Raw genomic sequence first — 19,125 nt, 5'->3', positions numbered from 1 at the left:
TTCCTGCTCGTAGCAATAAGCAAAGGCAACCACACTGGCCTAAAGCACCAAAATGACTTTCCACCCCCGCAAAATGTAAGCCAAAGTCTCGACACAAAATATCTTGAGATTGTAATAAATTATAGTGTCCTAAAATATTATAATTTCACAGGAAAATGAGCTGGAACTGCAAACACAACAAGGAGCAGTCTGCTATATATTAAAACTGTAATTGTAAATCAAAGCTCTTGCTTATTGTGATGCAATAAATAATATGCAGTGAACTATTAAAATTGACATATGTAAAGTAAAGCAAGTTTAAAAATAAAAGACACACCTTCTATAGAAGAATCTGTGTTGATGTAAGCAACTGCCCGTTCCTGGAGGACTCTGGCATTTTCCTGGGGTAGTAAAATTGTAATTACTACTTTCAATTAGTGACATTTAGTCAAGAGCACATTAAGTGCACTGTTTTTTACAGCATTACCTTTAAGAACCCAATCAGGATAAGTAGCATTATGTACCTTACTAATTGTATTAATGTTTGAGGATGGGTCAATGATCTGGGCATATGAAATTCACTCCTGCTTTCTGGGACTTAATTTGTTGTGGAAAACATCCATAAAGTGTAGGTGCTGTATGCTGCATTACGCAGGAGCAAGATGGAACGAGAAAATTACTGAACAGCATTGCAACAGGGCAAATTAAGGTTATACATGTGTTTTAACTTTGCACTTGCTGTGCTTAGAAACCATGGCACATTATAAAATTGAACATCAACTGGCTTTGAACATGCAACATGTGACTGTGAGGTGATCCAGAATTCCTCCACACTTTTAATCCCTAGTTACTCACATGAGCTCCCAGCACTGAACTCAGTTTCAACACTGATGAACTGGGTATTGCTGTCATTTCTACACTCTTCCATTTCAAAAAGACATGAGTCAAAGCACTGACATTTCCATCAAAATGAATTTGACTGATTGAGTCAACCAAGAATTGCTTTCACACTAAATATACACACACACATGCTTAATTTTTTGAAAACTGGTAATTATGTTTCATATTTTAATCAGTAAATGGTATTTTACTAAGTCTTGCCTTTGTGATATATATTCTAATTAGGTGAGTAATTGTTATTTAAGTCATTCAATTTCTAACCAAATTAATAATTTGTAAGCTATGTGAATTAAAAATTGGATTGGAAATTGATAACTTCATAAATAATTTGATATATTTGAAACAAACAGTAGAGGAGATTCTGCAAAAGAATATGAAGGGAGGGAGCAAGCCTACACATACACACCAGGCCTTGCATACATGCAAAAGCATATTTCAAACATAAAGAAATTCCTTCATTTATGAGCAGTAGAGATTGTCTATGTAACTAAAGGATGTTGCCACAGTTGCAGAGTCTTTTTGTTACACAGAAGAGAGTGAATATCATGGGTTAATTTTCTTCAAGATTTAGTAGATGACAGATCTGGCAGCTGCAGAAAACATGAATGTAAGCTGTGAGGAATGTCCCCAGAGAAACTGAATCTAATTTAGGTGTCAAGGAGGAGGAATGCACACCATGAAGATGAGGAATGCACACTATCAAGATAAAGCAAGAAAACAATAATATAAAAACATGAATGTTCAAATATGAATTGTGCTCATTGCTTTCTCATCTAGTACAGCCGCTGTTTCATGAAATCATGGATGATAGACTACTAGATATTAAATTATTAAACAAAAACAATTACAAAACAGCAGCAGCAGTGTGTGAACAGACTAAACATAAAAAGAACTCCTAATTTTCCATAACTTGCTCAAGAGAAATTGATCTTTTAAGTATCACTGTTCCATATTCCTCATAGTTAAAACAACTGTGTTTTTTCTTGACGGCATCTAAATATGTGCAAAAACACACTGATAAACAAATCACAAAATTTTATATACAGCATACTTATGTTACAAGTTAAGTTCAGGTGGGATGAAACTTTAATGACAACTCTTTAAAGTCTCTCAGTAAATGATTTTAAAGATAATTTAAATGATGCTTTCTTCATCTAATGTCCCATAAACCAACAATAAGATGCAGAGAATCTATTGCAGATGGAAGCCAAACAATTTAGGGGAGAAATAATTAATGCAAATCCAAAGGAACAGAAACCTCAGCTTTGTTAGCAGAAGAATGATAAGAATCCCTTTGGTGTTTGGGAGCATGTTTCTGGTTTTGTTCTCTCCTCTGACGTGTAATTTTGCTATGTAATTTTGTGGTTTACTGTGATACATGCCAATAAACTAAAACAAAGTTTAAAATATATTATTTTATAGATTTTTGAAAGTTCTATCCACATATCTAAATATAACCTTGTAAATAAAATTCTAACAGGAGAACAAGACACCGTATTTCTGTTAAACCATTCAGTACTACTGAATTGACGTAGTTCAGCAGAAATGTATTTCATGAGACAATTTTCAGCCTGCTCTATTTCTAATTTGGATTTTACTGACAAAGCAATGGTCTCACGATAGTGAGACCTATATTTCTTAGTGAGACTGAACAAATCCACTTGCAGCGTTAAGAACTACACATGCCCAACAGGGAAAGGAAGATTTCCCAACATCCTTCTATCAGGCAGGAATACAGTCAGGGATCTCACTACTGAATCAATCAATTGTCCTGCCCTGGAGACTCTACAATATTGTAAGTTTCACAGGAATTTGGAACTATTCACTCACAGATTACCTACCCTTTCACTTGCCCAGAAGGATTAATTTCCACACAAAGGGCTTGGTGTGCTTATGGATCACAGGTACATGATCTGGACTTTAGTTTATAGAAACTGAGGAATTTCTCAAACAGAAGGTTAGAAAATAAACCAATTTACATTATAGAAAATGCTCTCATGCTGTTAAATGAAGGGACAGATTTCCACATAGAGACCACTGAGGGTCATTAGCTTTGAATCAAATTAGATTTTTAAACTTTAGAAGAGCTAGTGCACTTACGTTGTAAGAAGTTAGGTAAATATAAATAAATATAAACATAATATATTTAATAATAATATATAAAAATAAATATATAAGGACCTCACAGCACCTGAAGGAGTCTGTTGTGCTCCAATTTCACCTTAAAGCTATTGATTGCCCTCTAGGAATAGACACCATTGGGTATTGCAGCTGCCTGCCACAGACTTTCAAGTTTCGCTTTCTTTACACTATTTTTTATTTACCTCAGCCCATTCTGTGGAACCCAATAATCCAAATTCTTCTGCATCCCAGCTAGCAAAAATAATAGTTCGCTTAGGTCTCCAACCTGCAATCACAGAGTTAAACTTGAAAATTCAACTTAAAGTTAGAAAGTCTAGTGAAAGTTCACCACAGTTGATTGAAATAACTTTTAAAACATAGCACTTAATTGATATAGCAGTAAAAAAAAAAAAAAAAAAAAACAAAAAAAAAAACCAAACCTCTCTAAACTCTTTAGAGTAACATACTATCGTGGAGGTATTTCCTCTTAATGCAATATTTTAATTCCACACAACTAAGAGGGTACTATTACGCTGATGAGAGACATGAGGGACTAAATTCAGCCAGCTAAGATGCAATGGTACATATGCATCTCTTCAATGAATTTGCATCTTTCATAATACAACTTTCTGTAGAGGTTAAAAGTTGGATCAACACAACTGCTTATGGGAACATTCAACACAGTTCCTCAAAGCTGCTGTTTTCCATATCCACCATTTTATGCCTGCAATAAGTAAGTTACCTTCCATCTTCATTTTACCAAAACTCCGTACAACCTCTTGCAGAACGGCTGCACCTGTAGTTGGATCAATACCACCAAATACCCAAGAGTCTCTATGACCTCCTAAAATAATGTATCTGTCTGGAACAAAACACACAATATCAATCCTTAATTAAAAATGCATTTAGGTTACCTAAGGTTACCTAAGGTTCCTTTGATTGCATCCCTACTTGTGTCAAACAAAATATTACGTTTAACACCTGTGCTATATATATATTTTTAAGGTAATTTGCAATCATTCACATACTCTTCTGAAGTGTATAAACAAAGACAAGGAATATTTCATACATATTTTTCCACTTAAAAGTCTTCCATCTATATGGCCTGCTACTAAATATCCACAATAGTATGTTGAGGTCCCAAATCATCACTGGTTTTCTGTACTTTGCATTATGTTAATTTTTGCAAAGGTAAAATGTATGAATGATGTACGAGGAAACCTACTGTAAAATGACAGGTAATATAAAAAAAATTATCTGACCTCTACCATCCTAGCATTCCCATTCAAATACATTCTTGAGAATGCCAGGGAAAAACAGTGAGACGGGAGGGACAGAACAACTATTAAGGGCTTCTTAGATTCCATATTACCTGGATATCTAAAAACCTTGAAGTTTTGTGCAACATGAGAACAATTTCAGCAAACACAGAATAAAGAAGAAATTTAAATTCTCAAGCACCCAATGCTCACCTGGTTCCACAGCTCCTCTGAGGATGCCAATGACATTGTAAATTCGTGTTATTTTGTTGTTTGTATGAACATGCATTCTGACTTTTCTGAAATGAAAAGCAGTATGGAGTAACAATTTCTGACTGAGAAGGCAATAAAAAGTCATCATAGTAGCTTATAAGCCAGAAAGTTTGTGCTTCTGTTCTACTTTGTGTCTTCAGCATTGATCTAACCTGTTGTGCTGCATCAGTGTCCCATTCTTGATCTCAGGTCAATTTCCTGATGGAAAGATGCCTTAGAAAAAACCCTATGAAGTGGGCGAATCTATAAACTTTCAAACATTTACAGAATTTATTGAATTGTTATTTATGGGAGTCAATTGGATAATTAGGTATTAGAGGAGTAAACTGAAAAGCAGATACAGTAATTAAAAATACATCTACATTTTGATCAAAATAATAATTATGGATGTACATATTTTTATAAAGAATACACTTTGGTTTCTAGCACAATTTTGTGTAATAAGATAGAACTTGGAGAGAAGGTCATTAGAAATATCCACCCAGGAACAAACTGAAATCTCTGTTTAGGACAGCAGATCTAAGTAATCAAGATTTGTCAGTCCTCCATGCCTCCCTCCCCAGTAAAATCTGCTTGTGAAATTTTACAAAAAGGAAGGAAATTCAGGTATAAGGAGAGCTAAAAATAATGTAGTATTCAGTGCCTCTTAGCCTCTAAGAAGAAACAAAGCATCAAACAATGTTTTTTTAGTGTCTGGCAAAACCCCAAGAGTTTCACATTTGAAGTTATCTATCAGCAGCAAATCTGCATAGCTGTCAAAATCCAAACCTACTTCACGACAGCTGCTGGATCTTTGCCCGGAAAATAACTGACACCAGTGCCTTGTGCATGTATATACTCGCACACTTTCCATATGCAAGTGACTTTCTACCTAGACTCAAACAGTTCATTTTGATATGGAGCTACTCTGAGAAAGAAATATATGTAGGATCAGCCCATATTTACAAAAAGTGTTACCCTATCAAGTAGGAAGATGTTAAAAAGTGCATTCAAAAATATTTCCTATGTATTTGTGGAGGAATCATATTGTTTCTTTTCTTGCTGTTGCTCTTCAAAACATGCCAAACACCTTTAATTATGTCAAATATGCTTTCTTATTTATTTATTACTACTTTATTTACTTTCAGCTAGTGTTAAAGCAGAGCAGAGAAGACTAATGATCAATGAAGTCTTTATAAAATTAGATATTCAGACACACTCTTGTTTTGCAGGAGGTGGAGCGCTGATAATGATACACCATTTTTACACACTGTTCATTGTGGTCTGCTACCAGTCCTCATAGAATAGTATTTCAGGTAAACAGAAAGTATTTTAATGTGAAAAAGTGATAGAAAAGTGATCTTTAGCTTTATCTATTGCAGCTGATCAGTTATAAACAAAGAAGAATGCTATAACAGTCCTTGACAGCCAGTCAAATCCCTGATCGCCAAATGCAATGGTTGTGTGGCTGGGTCTGCTAGAGAGCAACTCTGTTAGTGCTCGAGACCTGGACAGTTGTATTTCTCTGTTAAAACTGAAAAACTGTAAACCACAAACATACTATTGCTAATCCAACTGGTCAAAGGCCAGTTCCTCCCAAACAAATCAGTAAGATATACATGCTTTGGGGTCTTCCATCCTATTATTGTTCAGGGCTTTCAACCATGGGGCCTACTGGCTTTGGGGAACAGTTGATGGACTCCTAAATCATTGCCACACTTCACAGCTCAAAGTTCACAGAAACCCTGGGAGGCTTCCAGTGGACAAGGGAAACATATGCAGAGAACTACTGAATTGTCATCCTTGCCTGTTGGACTGGTACAATCAGGCTGTCCTGTTTTACCCTTGGTCACCAGAAGCGGAAAGACCAAACTTGAAGTGAGGAGGACATTTAGGGTTAACTCAACAATATTAAAAAATATCTACTTACTTCCACATAGCCATTTTTAAAAGGACCAGTGAAACAATGTCTCAACCTTAAAGTAAGGATTAAAGTTGGAATGACAGAGTTGGACCTATACCCTCTGAATCTGTCTGTCCACTGACACTGGGGACACTGAGCAAAACCAATTTTGATAATTTATTTTCAAATTCTAATAGTTATCACCAAGTGTTGTCTACTCAGAAGGAAGTACACTTGTCCATAATATCTCTAGATGTATTGTTTCACAGTTCCTTTCTTGCTGAGATTTTTTTTGCAATATTTTATAAATAGACAAGTGTTAAAACAGACCTTGTAGAAGCGCTGTCTGCAAATCCTGGCCCTACGTTATACGACACATTGAGACTTCCCTTCCAGCTGTTGTCTGGAGCTGCAGGTCCTCCCATTGCACTGTTAAGTGAAAACCAAGACAAATGTAATTAACCAGTAAGCTAAAACCTTAAATTTCCTTATTGATTACTGCACCTAAAACAAGGTGAGTTTACAAAATACTTAAAAACATTATGCCAGAAACAGGGTGCTTTGAATTTTCCACATTTTCTGAAGCACACACTACTACAAAAGAGCTACAAATACAAGTAAGAGCATAAGTTTTACCATCTTAGTATAAAAAATTTTGCTGCTCATTTGTGAATACTGACTTCTGGTGAGGAGGACTGATGTATACTCACCGTAATAATACTTCTGCATCATGATATCCAATGGGATGAACTGGGATTTTGGGAATCCCTACACCTTCATTAACTTTATACCTGAAAGTGTACTCTGAGAAACCAGAACAAAACGTCAAGTTTATAGTGTTCTTAGCAACTTCAACCACACTGGAAATACTTTTGAACAGTGCAGCCACACAGCAGTCACAAGCATGCATCAGTTTTTTAATTCTTATATCCTTTCTCAGATATTGCTTCTAGGAAACCAAAATGTAATGACAGACCACAAGTCCAACAGTACATGTGCACAACCACCAAAGAAACGTCCCCACATTTGATGCAAGGTTAGATTTGCTGTCCATCCACATTTCTGCAACTCCTCAAAGCTGACTGTGGGATAACCAAGCTGGTGTGGGAGGTGAAGAGAGTCCCTGGCCAGCCTGTTGACAGGTGCATTTACCTAAGTTGACAACACTCAATGTCTCTCTGAACCTGTTGGACTAGGCACACACAATCTATGCTGATTTTTTCAGTATGATGTTGTCTCACATCCCCAACAATGGTCGCACAAGCCAGTGAGTTTCCAGAAGCACCCCTGTGTTCCCATCCCACTGGCAGACAGGACTGGTAGGGACTTTAGTTCAGACTCAGTTCAAGATGCCAACAAGGCCAAGACAAGCACATGGTGACAAGCTTCAGAAGACTCCCGGCTACTGTTATTTTTAATACAGAAATTTTACTCCCTGTAAAGAGGATTTTAAACTGCTTTTCTGCTTGGAATTTAGGATCAGCAAGGAAACGTACCTCCAAGCAAAGCTATTACTCCTTTTTGATGGTAAAATATAACTTAGTTTAAACTGGTCCTCTTGAGAAACACAGATATTTAAAAATGTCTATAAATTCTCAGCCAGTTACTACTGCTTCACAGTATGTAAACCTACACATCCTGCTTTTCTAAGAGTTACAAGTTTAGGATCATACAAAGAGATTTTCCTACAAATTTACTTTCCTTGCCTAACCAATAACCAACCAATTTAAATGACACACAGGTAGAACTTATTCTGCAACAGGAAAATTAACTACTGCTAAAAATAATTCTAGGAAGCTTTTTTCTTTGCATTTGTACTGAAAATAGATTAGTTTCTAGTGCCACAATAACTTTCAGCACCAGTTTATAAAGACAGCCCAGGGTACAGATGTTTCACTCACCTTTTGCAGGATAACCTGGTGTCAGAGGATCCCCTGCTCCATTCAGGTTTAACACATTTCCACGCTGGGCTCCTCTGCCTGGAAGGTTCCAGCCATCTGGATAGGGATCTACTCCTGGGGCACAGTAGTCAGCAGGGTCTGAATAAAGTATGATCCCTTGGGCTCCGGCTAATATGGCATTTTTAACCTGTGAAATTATTTGCTTTTCATAAATGCTTTTCTTTCCTTTTTTTTTTTTAAATGCAGTAATAAATCTGAATATTGCAATCTACTTCCATGGGGACATAGCTTTAGAAGTTGTATATGTGGAAGAGTGAAGATGACCACAGACTCAGCAGAAGTTTTTCCATTACTTGTATCACACGTCTAGCCATAGCGCAAGGCTATGAAATAAAGCACAGGACATAAAACTGAGGCACAAAAGCTGACCACTGTCCAGACTGTCGCACTATCACTAATTTTCTCAGAGCTATTGTCTAAAGTCAGAAGAGTTCTTTCTTCAGTCTCTGCATGAAACTCCTTGTCAAATACTTACTTCTTCAAAATACTGCAGTTCTATGGATGAAAAGTATTAAAAGCCCTGGCTCTACAAACTAGTCAGTTCCCTAAACTAATCTCTTACAAGAACTGCCTAAGGAGTTTGCAGTCATCTCGATCTCAGGAGATTAATACATTCATCTGTTTTATTGTTTTGGAAGTTATTCTTAGGATGCAGTCACAATGGATACATTGCAGGCTTCCTTTTGCTCATACGTTCCAACCTACAGCCCAGTGTCTGACCCACAGAGGAAAAAATAAAACACAATCCTCACTTTGTTTCCTCTGAAGATCTTCCCATATCTGGCAATGACAATCTTTCCCGTACAGTTAATTCTCATTTCACGCTCCAGCTTAAAAAAATCTTCGGTGCGGCCGTAATTCACATATACCAGATCTGCCTGCACAGAAAAGAAAAGCAGTTGCGTGGCAACTGGCAATTCAGCAAACGAAACATCTGTTTTCAGAAATACACTGTTTTATTCACTATGTACGACACAGGTTCTTTTTTTTTTTTTTGCATTTCTACAAGTGAGATCCAGTGCCCGAAAAACCAATAGCAAAGATATTAATAATATAGTATATGAAGCCTCGGCTGCAACGGCTGACCTTTCTATGTTATCCTGCACTTAACAGCAGCCCTGTAAACTGAGGTTAGAAACTACACCAACATACTTTGCTAACCTGACAAACTTCTGTGGCCATGAAAAAAATAGTGGCATTCCTTGCACACAAAAACACTCACTATTATATAATTACATTCATTTATGCAATGCAAAGTTGTCCCTGACTTGTTCCTCCATGACGAATTATCAGATTAAGTGAGGGACTTTCATAGCCTTTGAAGAGATTCACTGAATCCAAAATGTCTTCCAAATTGATTTATATATTGCTATTTCTACTTTAGACTTAAGCATCTTCTCCATACGACTGAATAATGTGTAGTAATCTGAGATGTATCCAACATTTTCCATAAAGATAAAAGCTTTGCACTTATTATGTGATTCAGATTTCTAGCACTTTGACAAAGCTTTTTCTCTTAATAGGACACTTCTAACCTTCACACAATATATGACCCAGCTGTCCCTGTGTTCTCTTACACTAGTGGTTAATTAAAACTACTGCAAGAAATATTTCGAGAAGTTGGAGCAATCTGTCCCAGCAAGTGTTTTGCAAAATATGACTTCAGCTAATAATACTCATATATTTTTTTTTCCTTACCTCTGGCACTCCTTGTGCTGAAAAAGCATTATATGGTGGCAGTATATCAGTAACATTTTCATACCCCTGTGGAGGTGGTTCAAACAATGATGTGTTGAAAATCTGTCAATAAATAACAGAAAACTTTGGTCAAACACTCTACCTCCAGGCACAAATTTGAACACTAAGCTTGGTTATTGCAAGTGATATGCTAGTTTCCATAAATTGTTAGCCAAAAATACAGTTCTAACTAGCACACATAAGTTCAAACAAAACAGGTAGGGATACATAACAGAATGCAGAAAGCAGATGAGGTAGATCACTTGTCCAAAGAAGCCTATCAGTCACTTCCTGAACTTTCTTTCACCTCTAAGCTCATGTTATCCCCAAGCACATACTCCTCAGCTTCTACCAGGGCTCTTCATCCCTGCCTATGTGCTGTGATGCTTCTCTAACAGTCCCATCTCTTCTCCTCGCTCAGGCTCCTTGTCAGATTTTACAGCTACTTCTTTAATTTCCCTGGAAGTACAAAATGGAGAAGGTGACTATAGACTGACCATTTATTATTACTCCAGCGCTAACTTAGGAGACACTACAGGAAGCCAGTACAATCAGGTTCAGAGCAAAAGAAACAAGGCAGGACTTCATACAATGGATAGTATCTGTGTGGGATTCCTTACCTCAGCATGTTGTGGAGGGAAAAATTGTACAGATGTTCAAGCAGAGTTTGGATAGGTACTTGGAAGAGAGATCTAACAAGGGTTAGTAACTGGATAAATACTTGGAAAAGAGGTCTGATGAGGATTCTTAAAGAGACTAATTGCATCACACGCAGAGAACCCCTGAGCTGAACACAGCTAGGCACTGGAAGAATTGCATGCCTTGAATACATTTCTTTGTTCTTAAACTTCCCTGTGAACCCACTTAAGGCTGTTTATGGAAACAGGATATTGGCCTAGATGCATCCTTAATCCGACCCAGCATGGCCATTCTTACACCTTATGGTCTGTTGGTGTTAATTGCAGTCTCTCCACACATCCTCTCTGTATGAGACGCTGAGATTTTAGACATTCTGCTCTGTTCTGCTGCACAGTCTGAAAATCCATTTCTAAATATGAGTTCCCTTTGCACAGGAATTTTTATCATATTATAAAGCACATACTGGGTTGAGTGGGCGGGAAATCAGAGGAAGACACTGTTTCCTTAAAGAAGTCTTACGTAAATACAGTTTAATCATTAAAAAGATCACCTCATTCCCTTGATCATCAATTATGGAGATGTAGTTTGGCTGCTTTTCATTTGGGTATGAAAGTAGCACATCATAATGAACGAGTTCTGCTGAATCCAGTCCAAATTCCTTCCACTGGCCTTGAATTTGTTTGGCAAGAAGAAGATTCTGTTCAGTTCCTGCGAGGTGAGGCAACTGGGTAAACAAGCTAGAATAAAAGAGAAAATCACTACTAAGCAGCAAATGCAGAGAAACACAATACTGACCTCGGATCAGTGTGTATAAGGCTTATTTTCAAGCCACATGTATGGAAAGTAAGGTCTTCTAGTTAAAGTCTGAGCTGTGTAACACGATTGTTTATCAGTCTGCATCAGCAGAGGATCTTTCCTGAGGCCTTAAGATAAGTCAGCTGAACCTTTCTCTTTGCATAACAGAAACAGCCCATCTACACACAAGCAATGAAAATCAGTGTCAAAGACACTCGGCAAAAGGATATGAACAGTATGCAAGGAGCAGAAACAGATCCAGAAAAGCTACACGTTCAGAAAAGAGCTCTCCAAATAATTCTGGTATCTGATGATGGGTTTGTATATTGTTGGTATAACATGTACTAATGAGTTTAAGTCAAAAATCGTCATGTCAAATTATCTTCACAGATTTGTTCTTTTTATTCTTAATCAAATGCTTGAGTAATAAAAGCCTTCTTAACAACATTTACATCCAGACCAGATATAACACATAATAGAGATAAATAGTCAGACACAATATCCAGCCCCTCTGGGCTACCCTACACAAATCTGTCTGGAATTTGTTTGGCTCACTGAACAAACGAGTTATGGTGAACATTGATGAGTCCACCAGGTTCTAAGCACCAGCTTCAGGTTCGCAACAGGCTCCTTGTTAATGGCTGCCTCCCAGATGTCGGACACCATTAATTGCTGTTAATTAGGGTTATCAAATGCCATGATTAGTACCACTTCAACCTGTCAATTCAGCCTATTTTCAACCCATGTAACAGCTTTTTTCTTCAGTACGCGCTTCCTCAGCTTCCAAATTAGAATTCTGTGGGGAATGATGTCCAATGCCTTGTTAAAGTCAAGGATGTCACAGCTGCTGTAACATCTCCATGGATATACATAGCCAGTCATTTCCTTAAAGAAGACAATCACCTTGATCAGTAATGATTTTTATAAATTTGTTTACAAATAGTAAAAAAAAATGCTGACTGTTCCCAACTACCTTCATGTCCTTCATGTGTTTGGAAGCAGATTCCAGAAGGATGTTTGGTCACCTTTCCAGGGGCTGCAGTGAAGCTGACCAGCCCACAGGCCCCCCAGGTTGTCCTTCCTGCCTTACTTAAAGATGGGCACACCATCAGCCTTTTTCAGCCACCAGAGACCTCCTTCAATCACAAGAACTTCCTATGATTCTATGATAGACAGCAGCCTTGCAATCATAATATCCAGGTCTTTCATGAGAAACCCACCTGGCCCCCTGGACTTGAATGCATCTAGATTTGCTACGCAGACCACAACCTTCTGCTCTCCGCTGTTGTCTTTCCCTCTCTTTAAACTGTGTGGGTATGCATCGAGGTCCGGAAGCAACCTTTGCCAAAGCTTATTGCCTGTTTTCTTCTTGCACTTTAATCCTCTAAGTATTTTAAGTACCTTTTGATTCCTTAAGCACTCTAGTTTAAATAAGACATATGCCATCAGGAAAAGTACACTGAAGAACACATGATGCCTTTTTTCAATTTTATACTTCCAAATAGTTTCCTCCTTTCCAGAGCTAAGCTCAAGGTGTCTGCATTTTCTGAGTCTCGTAGTTTGTTTCCTGCACTTGATAAAAGCAGATTCAGTAGCAATAAAAACTAAGAATATGGATCAAAATTTAAAAAACTTTTTTGGATCGTGTATTAATATATTTTTTCTGCAGTTCATGCTTTTTATTTGAATTTAGGAAAAACAAAATAAAACAGAACAAAACAGTATGAAGCCCATTATGAAAGCAAGCAGACAAACCAGACACCATTAATAGCCTATGGCCAAGAAACTTTAGCATAATTGCAGAGCTATTTCATGCTGTCATCAACCTCAATGTTGCCTAGACTCTCACTCAAACATAATCTTCAGGAACACTCCAGTCTACTGAGAGCAATAAATACAAAAGAAGATAAGACCTAGAGACTTAAAAAGCTAATTGATGTTAGGAATGAAACCTTTTGGGTTTAGAATAAATGTACAGAAATCAAATTTGTCAGCAATCTTTTGATGTTTATGATGCAGCTGCTGACTTACATGTAGAATACCAACATGTTACTAACCAGAGGTTATATTTGTTTACTTTTTGCATCTATATATTTGTTTATCAGTAGAAGATATGCACAAGAAATAATAAATATGCACAAGAACTATTGGGGTTTTTTTCATTTCCAGTGAAATACACAGCAAAACAAGAGGGTATTTCTATACCCCTAGCATTTTAGATGTTTTGAAAGAACCTCATGAATGCACTGGGATGCAAAAAAGTATATTTAATAACAATTACACCATGCAAGACTCAGCCAACCACACACACATGCTGCACTTGGACAGGGCCCTTCATCTTCTGAAACAGAAGACAGGGTATAATGGGATCGCAAGGACCCAGTTAACAGCACAGTGTCCAATATGGCCACACTAAAAGAATGATCAATTGTAACTATACATCCAAATCAGTGCCATGCCATGCTACATTTTTAATATATTCATCTTCTACTTAGACTAGCTGCTCACATAAGGAGACACTGGACAGGTTATCAATCAAATGTAATTAATGGCAGTGTATCCCAAATACAGGAAAATCACCTCAGTCTGAGACAAAGTTGGCTGATGGTAGAGCTTCAGAGACTTGTGAGGAAAATACAGACACTTCTACTGCATTAAATCAAGACTGAAAAACAATAATAAAAAGGCATGATAAGCCTTGGCAGTAGTGCAGCTTGAGGGAAACACACTTAACAGGACAACTGCTCCAAAAAAGTAACTTCAAAAACTGGGAAGGCAGGAACTTTCCTCCAGACATTCCATAAAAACCAAATACTTTCAAAGCATCTTAACAGCTCTGCTTTCAGAGGCTGTTCCTCGGAGCTGATGTTATCACTTTCTGTCTTTTGTGACTGATAAAATTATTCAAAAACCAAGACATGCTGGGCTTACCGAAGAAATTTCTTGATGTTTTCTGCTTTCATTTCAGCCACAAGTTTATCTCCCTCATTTTGATAGACATCTGAAGAGTTGGGGTTTTTTCCCATTGGTTTTGTAAACCATCCTGTAATACATTCAAAAAGCTTCCCAGTTAGCAGGAACCCCAGTCCTCACCTATTTGAGACCATGTGCAACATAGTGTTGATCATTAAAAACATGAGGATGAATAGGGCTTAGAGCACCCTCTGTCAGTATTTGCTGGCTCAAATGTAGAGGTGAAACAGAAAAGTAAAATATACTTTGTTGACTGAATTGCCAAAAAAGTGACATAATTAGAAGAGCACATCCTAAATCTCTGGTAAATATAGTCCCCTTTTTAAGGCAGATTCATCTCTCATTAATTTTAAACTACAGTTTCAATTCTCAATTAAGTTTTTGCAGTGGGAGGATTGAACTCCTGATCCTCATGATGAACTTCCCCTATTTAATTTATATATATATTTAAAAATATGTGCATAAGCATATTTAAAGTGAAAGTCTAGGACTCGACAGCCCCCCTGCAAGCATTATAATAGCTATGGAGAAGGGTGAGGTTAGTCTATTTAATCATTAAAGGAATAAAGTTAATTGTGACTGTAGTCAGTTTTAAAAAGTTAAAGATTTTTCAGTTGCCATAAATCTGAAAGGAGCGTATCAACTGTGTGAATTTGTCTTAGAAAAAACAAACAAATCCTTTTTGCTAGAAAATGCCAAACTGTGAAAATTGTAATAGTAAAACCAAATATATGTGCTGTCATATGCACAATACATATGACCTATTAGACTTAACTGCAATGGTAGGAACACTCCGAACAAAACAGTGATACTGGATCAGACCAAAGGTCTGTCTTTTCCTGTTTTGGAGTATGGCCAAAAGATGATGTTCAGGGAAATCTACAAAAACAGCACCAGCACCAGAAATTTGCAGCTCAGGGATCTCATAAATCAAATTAATGGCTTTTATATTTAACAGCTCTCATGGATTTTTCTTTCATGCTTTAGCCTTAGGTGTGTGCTACAACACAAGTTTAAAAATGGCATCCAATTTTAGACTTAAATACTGGAAGTGACTGCAGAAAAGAATCCAATGTTCTAGTGAAGTTCATTGTACAGGATGGAAAATTCAGCAACTCCGCTCTTGGCTGTCTGTCAAAACTCCTCCTCCTCTATGTTCTGCCCTTTAATTTCTAAAATAGCAACTATTCAGTTGCCTTTAAATAGATCTTCAGTAAAACTCAGGAAATACAAACAAAAAAAAAATTCTGGAGGTTTTGCAATCTCAGAAATCTCAACTCTTCTACTAATCACTCCTCTTTGCCCATTACTGGAAGTTGTCAATTCACCAGGGCTCACCTTGGGCTGAAGCACGCACCCGTTACATTCCTGACTCCCTGAAAACCAAAACCTCTTAGAAAAACAGTGGGACGAGTATATAATGTCCCCAAAAGGCAGGAAAAGCTCCCTGATGGGGAGTTAATCCCAACAGGGGTTGCACACAAGTATCTGTAGAGCACAAAGGCTGCACAAAGGCTGCAGGCTGAGCCCCAGTGGCTCTGTACTCACCTGCAAGAAAGCCCAGCAAGAAGCAGCCCAGCAACCCAGGGCAGCCCAGCCATGTGCAGAGGGTGCCCTTACTCCTGGCCATACGGGCACCGGTGGCTGGTAGCTGTCAGCTTTGCAGGCTGCAAGAAGGGCTGGCAAGCAGCCACCTTTCTCCTCCTCCGCCTCCACTCTCTCCTCCTCCTCCCGTCCTCTGCCCCAGGCTGCCCCTGGCTTCTGTGTTTCTCAGTTCTCATCCTGCCTAACCAGCCTTAATCCCTGGATGATGATGGTATGAATTTCTGAGTGCAATAAACCACTTCCATTTCCTAGTCTCCCCCCACTATACAGCCTGTGTGTAGCTGTATGTGTATCTCTGCAGCAAATACGCGTCTGGACTGTGCATCAAGCAATGCAGAAGTACTATTTTAAAGACTAAGTTCTAGTAATTATCAGGACTTTCTGTTTTTGAAAATCCCTGTTTTAGACTTAATCGCAATCAGTATTTGTTCCAGTGGAAGTGGCCAAGAAATGAAACAGAGGAAGGGAAACTTGTTTTCTCTTTACCAAGAAAGCATTGAATTGTTCTGTGTAATCTGTGGTTACATTAATTCTTGCCAAGTGGTGAACACTTAGAGAAGCTCAGAATACAATTTAGATCAGCCAATGGGGACACTTCCAGACGTCATTCAATTTGCAACTGGGAAAAGTTGCAAAATTATTTCCTATGTTCTCTAACATTTTACATTTTGGATTACAAGGTTCTTAGGATCAGGTTTTCCTAGTCTAATTCAGCCAAATCCAGCAGTATCTCATGGGAAAGTACACAGCCACAGCCCAGGGAATAGTCAAGCTATTTTCATAGAATCAGAGAATCATCATATTTTGTACAAACTTAGGCCCTGCACATCACTCCCTGCAGGGCTATGTGGAAGCCAAGACTGATCTGTTGGGAACCGAGGACCTGCCCATATGTGACCAGTTATCTGGCTGAAGACAGAAGAGCTTTTCTGGGAGCTTGGACCTGCTCTGACTTCTTACCACTCACTCCCAAAAGAGTCCACAGTAGATACATCTTGTGAAAGAAATGGCAATGCTCCATGTATCAAAACTTTCTTAAATAGATTATTTTTTTGCTGAAAATATTCAGAAACACCTGGCAAGACTGGTTAATGTCCTAACTACTTCAGTAAGGCTTTTCAGAGATTAGTGAAGAATTACACCACTTGGGTGTTCTGCACCAGTCCCAGCCACTGTGTTAAGCATATGTCTGGATGTCTTTGTTCAAATGGTAAGTGCGTCCAGTTTGTGATCAATTTCTTTCTGTCATTTCCCAACTGCTCATAAGCCATCACAAATTCTGAACAGCACGGACTTTTCACACACATCTCACTTGACATAAACAAACCAGATGGAATTCCACCTACAGAATTTATAAAGAATGAGCATATTGATGTATTATTAGCATTTATATAGCACCACAGGTGTAGGACTGGCACATAATAGACAGTAAAGTGACAAGGGCTTCTGGAGATTGCTGTCTAAATTAGACCTCACATGATGATAACATCAGTGGAGGAAGAAGGTAAGAATAGAAAAAGTGAGAAAGTACAAAATGTATTTATTTCTATGCGTACATCTTTTTAAAGTGATAAGGGCATTAGCAATGCTGAGGTTATAGCCTAGTAGCAGCAACCAAGCAGCTTCTACCACTTAAAACACAGTCCTAGAACTATTAGTTATTAGTTGTGGCATGTTCTTACATTCCATGGATTCGCCACTGGTGGAGTATATTATGTTCCATTCAAATGCAAGTATAACATACAGTATAAATCTATACCTTCAATCACATGCCCTCCAAAACAGGACAGGGGCAGGAAATAAGATGAAAAAGCTCATGGGTTGAGACAGACAGGGACATCACTTACCAAGTACCATCATAGACAAAACCAAATTGACTTCGGGAAAAATAATCTAATTTATTGCAAATTAAAATAGACTTGGGTAGTGAGAAACAAAAACAAAAATTAAAATATCTTCTCCCAGACCACACCCAATTTTTCCAGCTTAACTTTACTTCTCCACTCCTGACTCCTCTATGCCATAGAGCTGCCATATATGACACATGATGCTTCTTGGGACCAGGCCAGATCCCCTGGGAGATCTAAACTGCACTAGGCACCTAACTTTAAGCACGTGAATTATTCTGTGCAGAGAGTGTTCAGTTCCTAACAGAAAAATACCCAGTGCCATTTGGGAGCTCATGGAGTGTCTGAGACCTCTAGTCAGAGCAAACCAGTACAGGGCAGCATCTGTATCAGGCCTGCCCTGTTCTGGTGCAGCGGCTACAGGTCAGATGAGACTCTCACAACACCTAAAGTGATACTGCAGAGACTAATTTCAGACAACTGAATCCTGCTCTGTGCAGCCAGGTGTGAGCTAACTGTCCACAGATGGAGCCAGTGGAGTTCCAGGCACTACAGCTGGAATTAAAATAAGTGTTTAGTGCGACTTCAGATGCCTTACTGTACCCTATGTGGCTATGCATTTTTCTCATGTCTAGTATTCTGACAATTTGATGTATATTCATAGGATACCAGGCTTTCAGACAGCCAAAGTGTGCTGGCAAGAGCACAACTAGGATGTTTTTCATGCAATCTCTGGTAATTTTCATCTGAAGCCATCAAAGGAAAATTTTTCACTCTCTTACCTGTTCTGTCTCAGAAAATAACCGTTATCCATGGAATCCCTTATGGATTCACCTACGGATGCATATGGCTCCTACTGTGAATTTCTTGATTGAAATATTATCACACATTGCATTAAATCCAGGGTAGACTTTTACTGAAGATTGTAAAAAATCTCTCATTACATAGATTTAAAAAAACCCAAACCTGCAATTCTCAGTAAATTATAAATCTAAGTCAATGTCAATAATACAACATTGATATCTTATTAATATCTTAGTAACGTCTCAAAATCACAGTAGAATATAAGTTTTTACCAAGGTATGTAAGCCAATCTTTGTGATTCAGATGTCTCTGGGTAGACTATGAGAGCTGGCATAGCACGCTTTTAATTC

At 38.0% G+C, this 19,125-nt stretch overlaps 1 protein-coding gene across 3 annotated transcripts in view; it reads right to left on the bottom strand.

The window, feature by feature from the left end:
• Nucleotides 1–16,149, bottom strand: part of NAALAD2 (N-acetylated alpha-linked acidic dipeptidase 2) — a 32,882-nt gene extending 16,733 nt beyond the window's left edge. For 2 of the 3 annotated variants that reach the window (XM_010086668.1, XM_010086669.1), the window contains exons 1-11: nt 14,478–14,583; nt 11,302–11,488; nt 10,074–10,175; nt 9,128–9,253; nt 8,316–8,502; nt 7,125–7,218; nt 6,745–6,843; nt 4,473–4,558; nt 3,743–3,862; nt 3,204–3,286; nt 317–380 (exon numbers count right to left, since the gene is read on the bottom strand). In XM_010086668.1, the coding sequence (XP_010084970.1) occupies nt 317–380; nt 3,204–3,286; nt 3,743–3,862; nt 4,473–4,558; nt 6,745–6,843; nt 7,125–7,218; nt 8,316–8,502; nt 9,128–9,253; nt 10,074–10,175; nt 11,302–11,488; nt 14,478–14,572 (1,243 nt within the window). In that variant the 5' untranslated portion in view covers nt 14,573–14,583. Of the gene's footprint in view, nt 1–316; nt 381–3,203; nt 3,287–3,742; nt 3,863–4,472; nt 4,559–6,744; nt 6,844–7,124; nt 7,219–8,315; nt 8,503–9,127; nt 9,254–10,073; nt 10,176–11,301; nt 11,489–14,477; nt 14,590–16,067 lie in introns of those variants that run through there. The other variant, XM_010086667.1, reaches the window with a different exon arrangement.
• Between the last annotated feature and the right edge of the window lie 2,976 nt (nt 16,150–19,125).

The sequence above is a fragment of the Pterocles gutturalis genome, unplaced genomic scaffold, assembly GCF_000699245.1.
Source record: "Pterocles gutturalis isolate BGI_N339 unplaced genomic scaffold, ASM69924v1 scaffold15126, whole genome shotgun sequence".
In the NCBI taxonomy this organism is placed as follows: Eukaryota; Metazoa; Chordata; class Aves; order Pterocliformes; family Pteroclidae; genus Pterocles; species Pterocles gutturalis.
The sequence above is the reverse complement of the archived record's forward strand: the minus strand, read 5'-3'. Positions and strand labels throughout refer to the sequence as shown.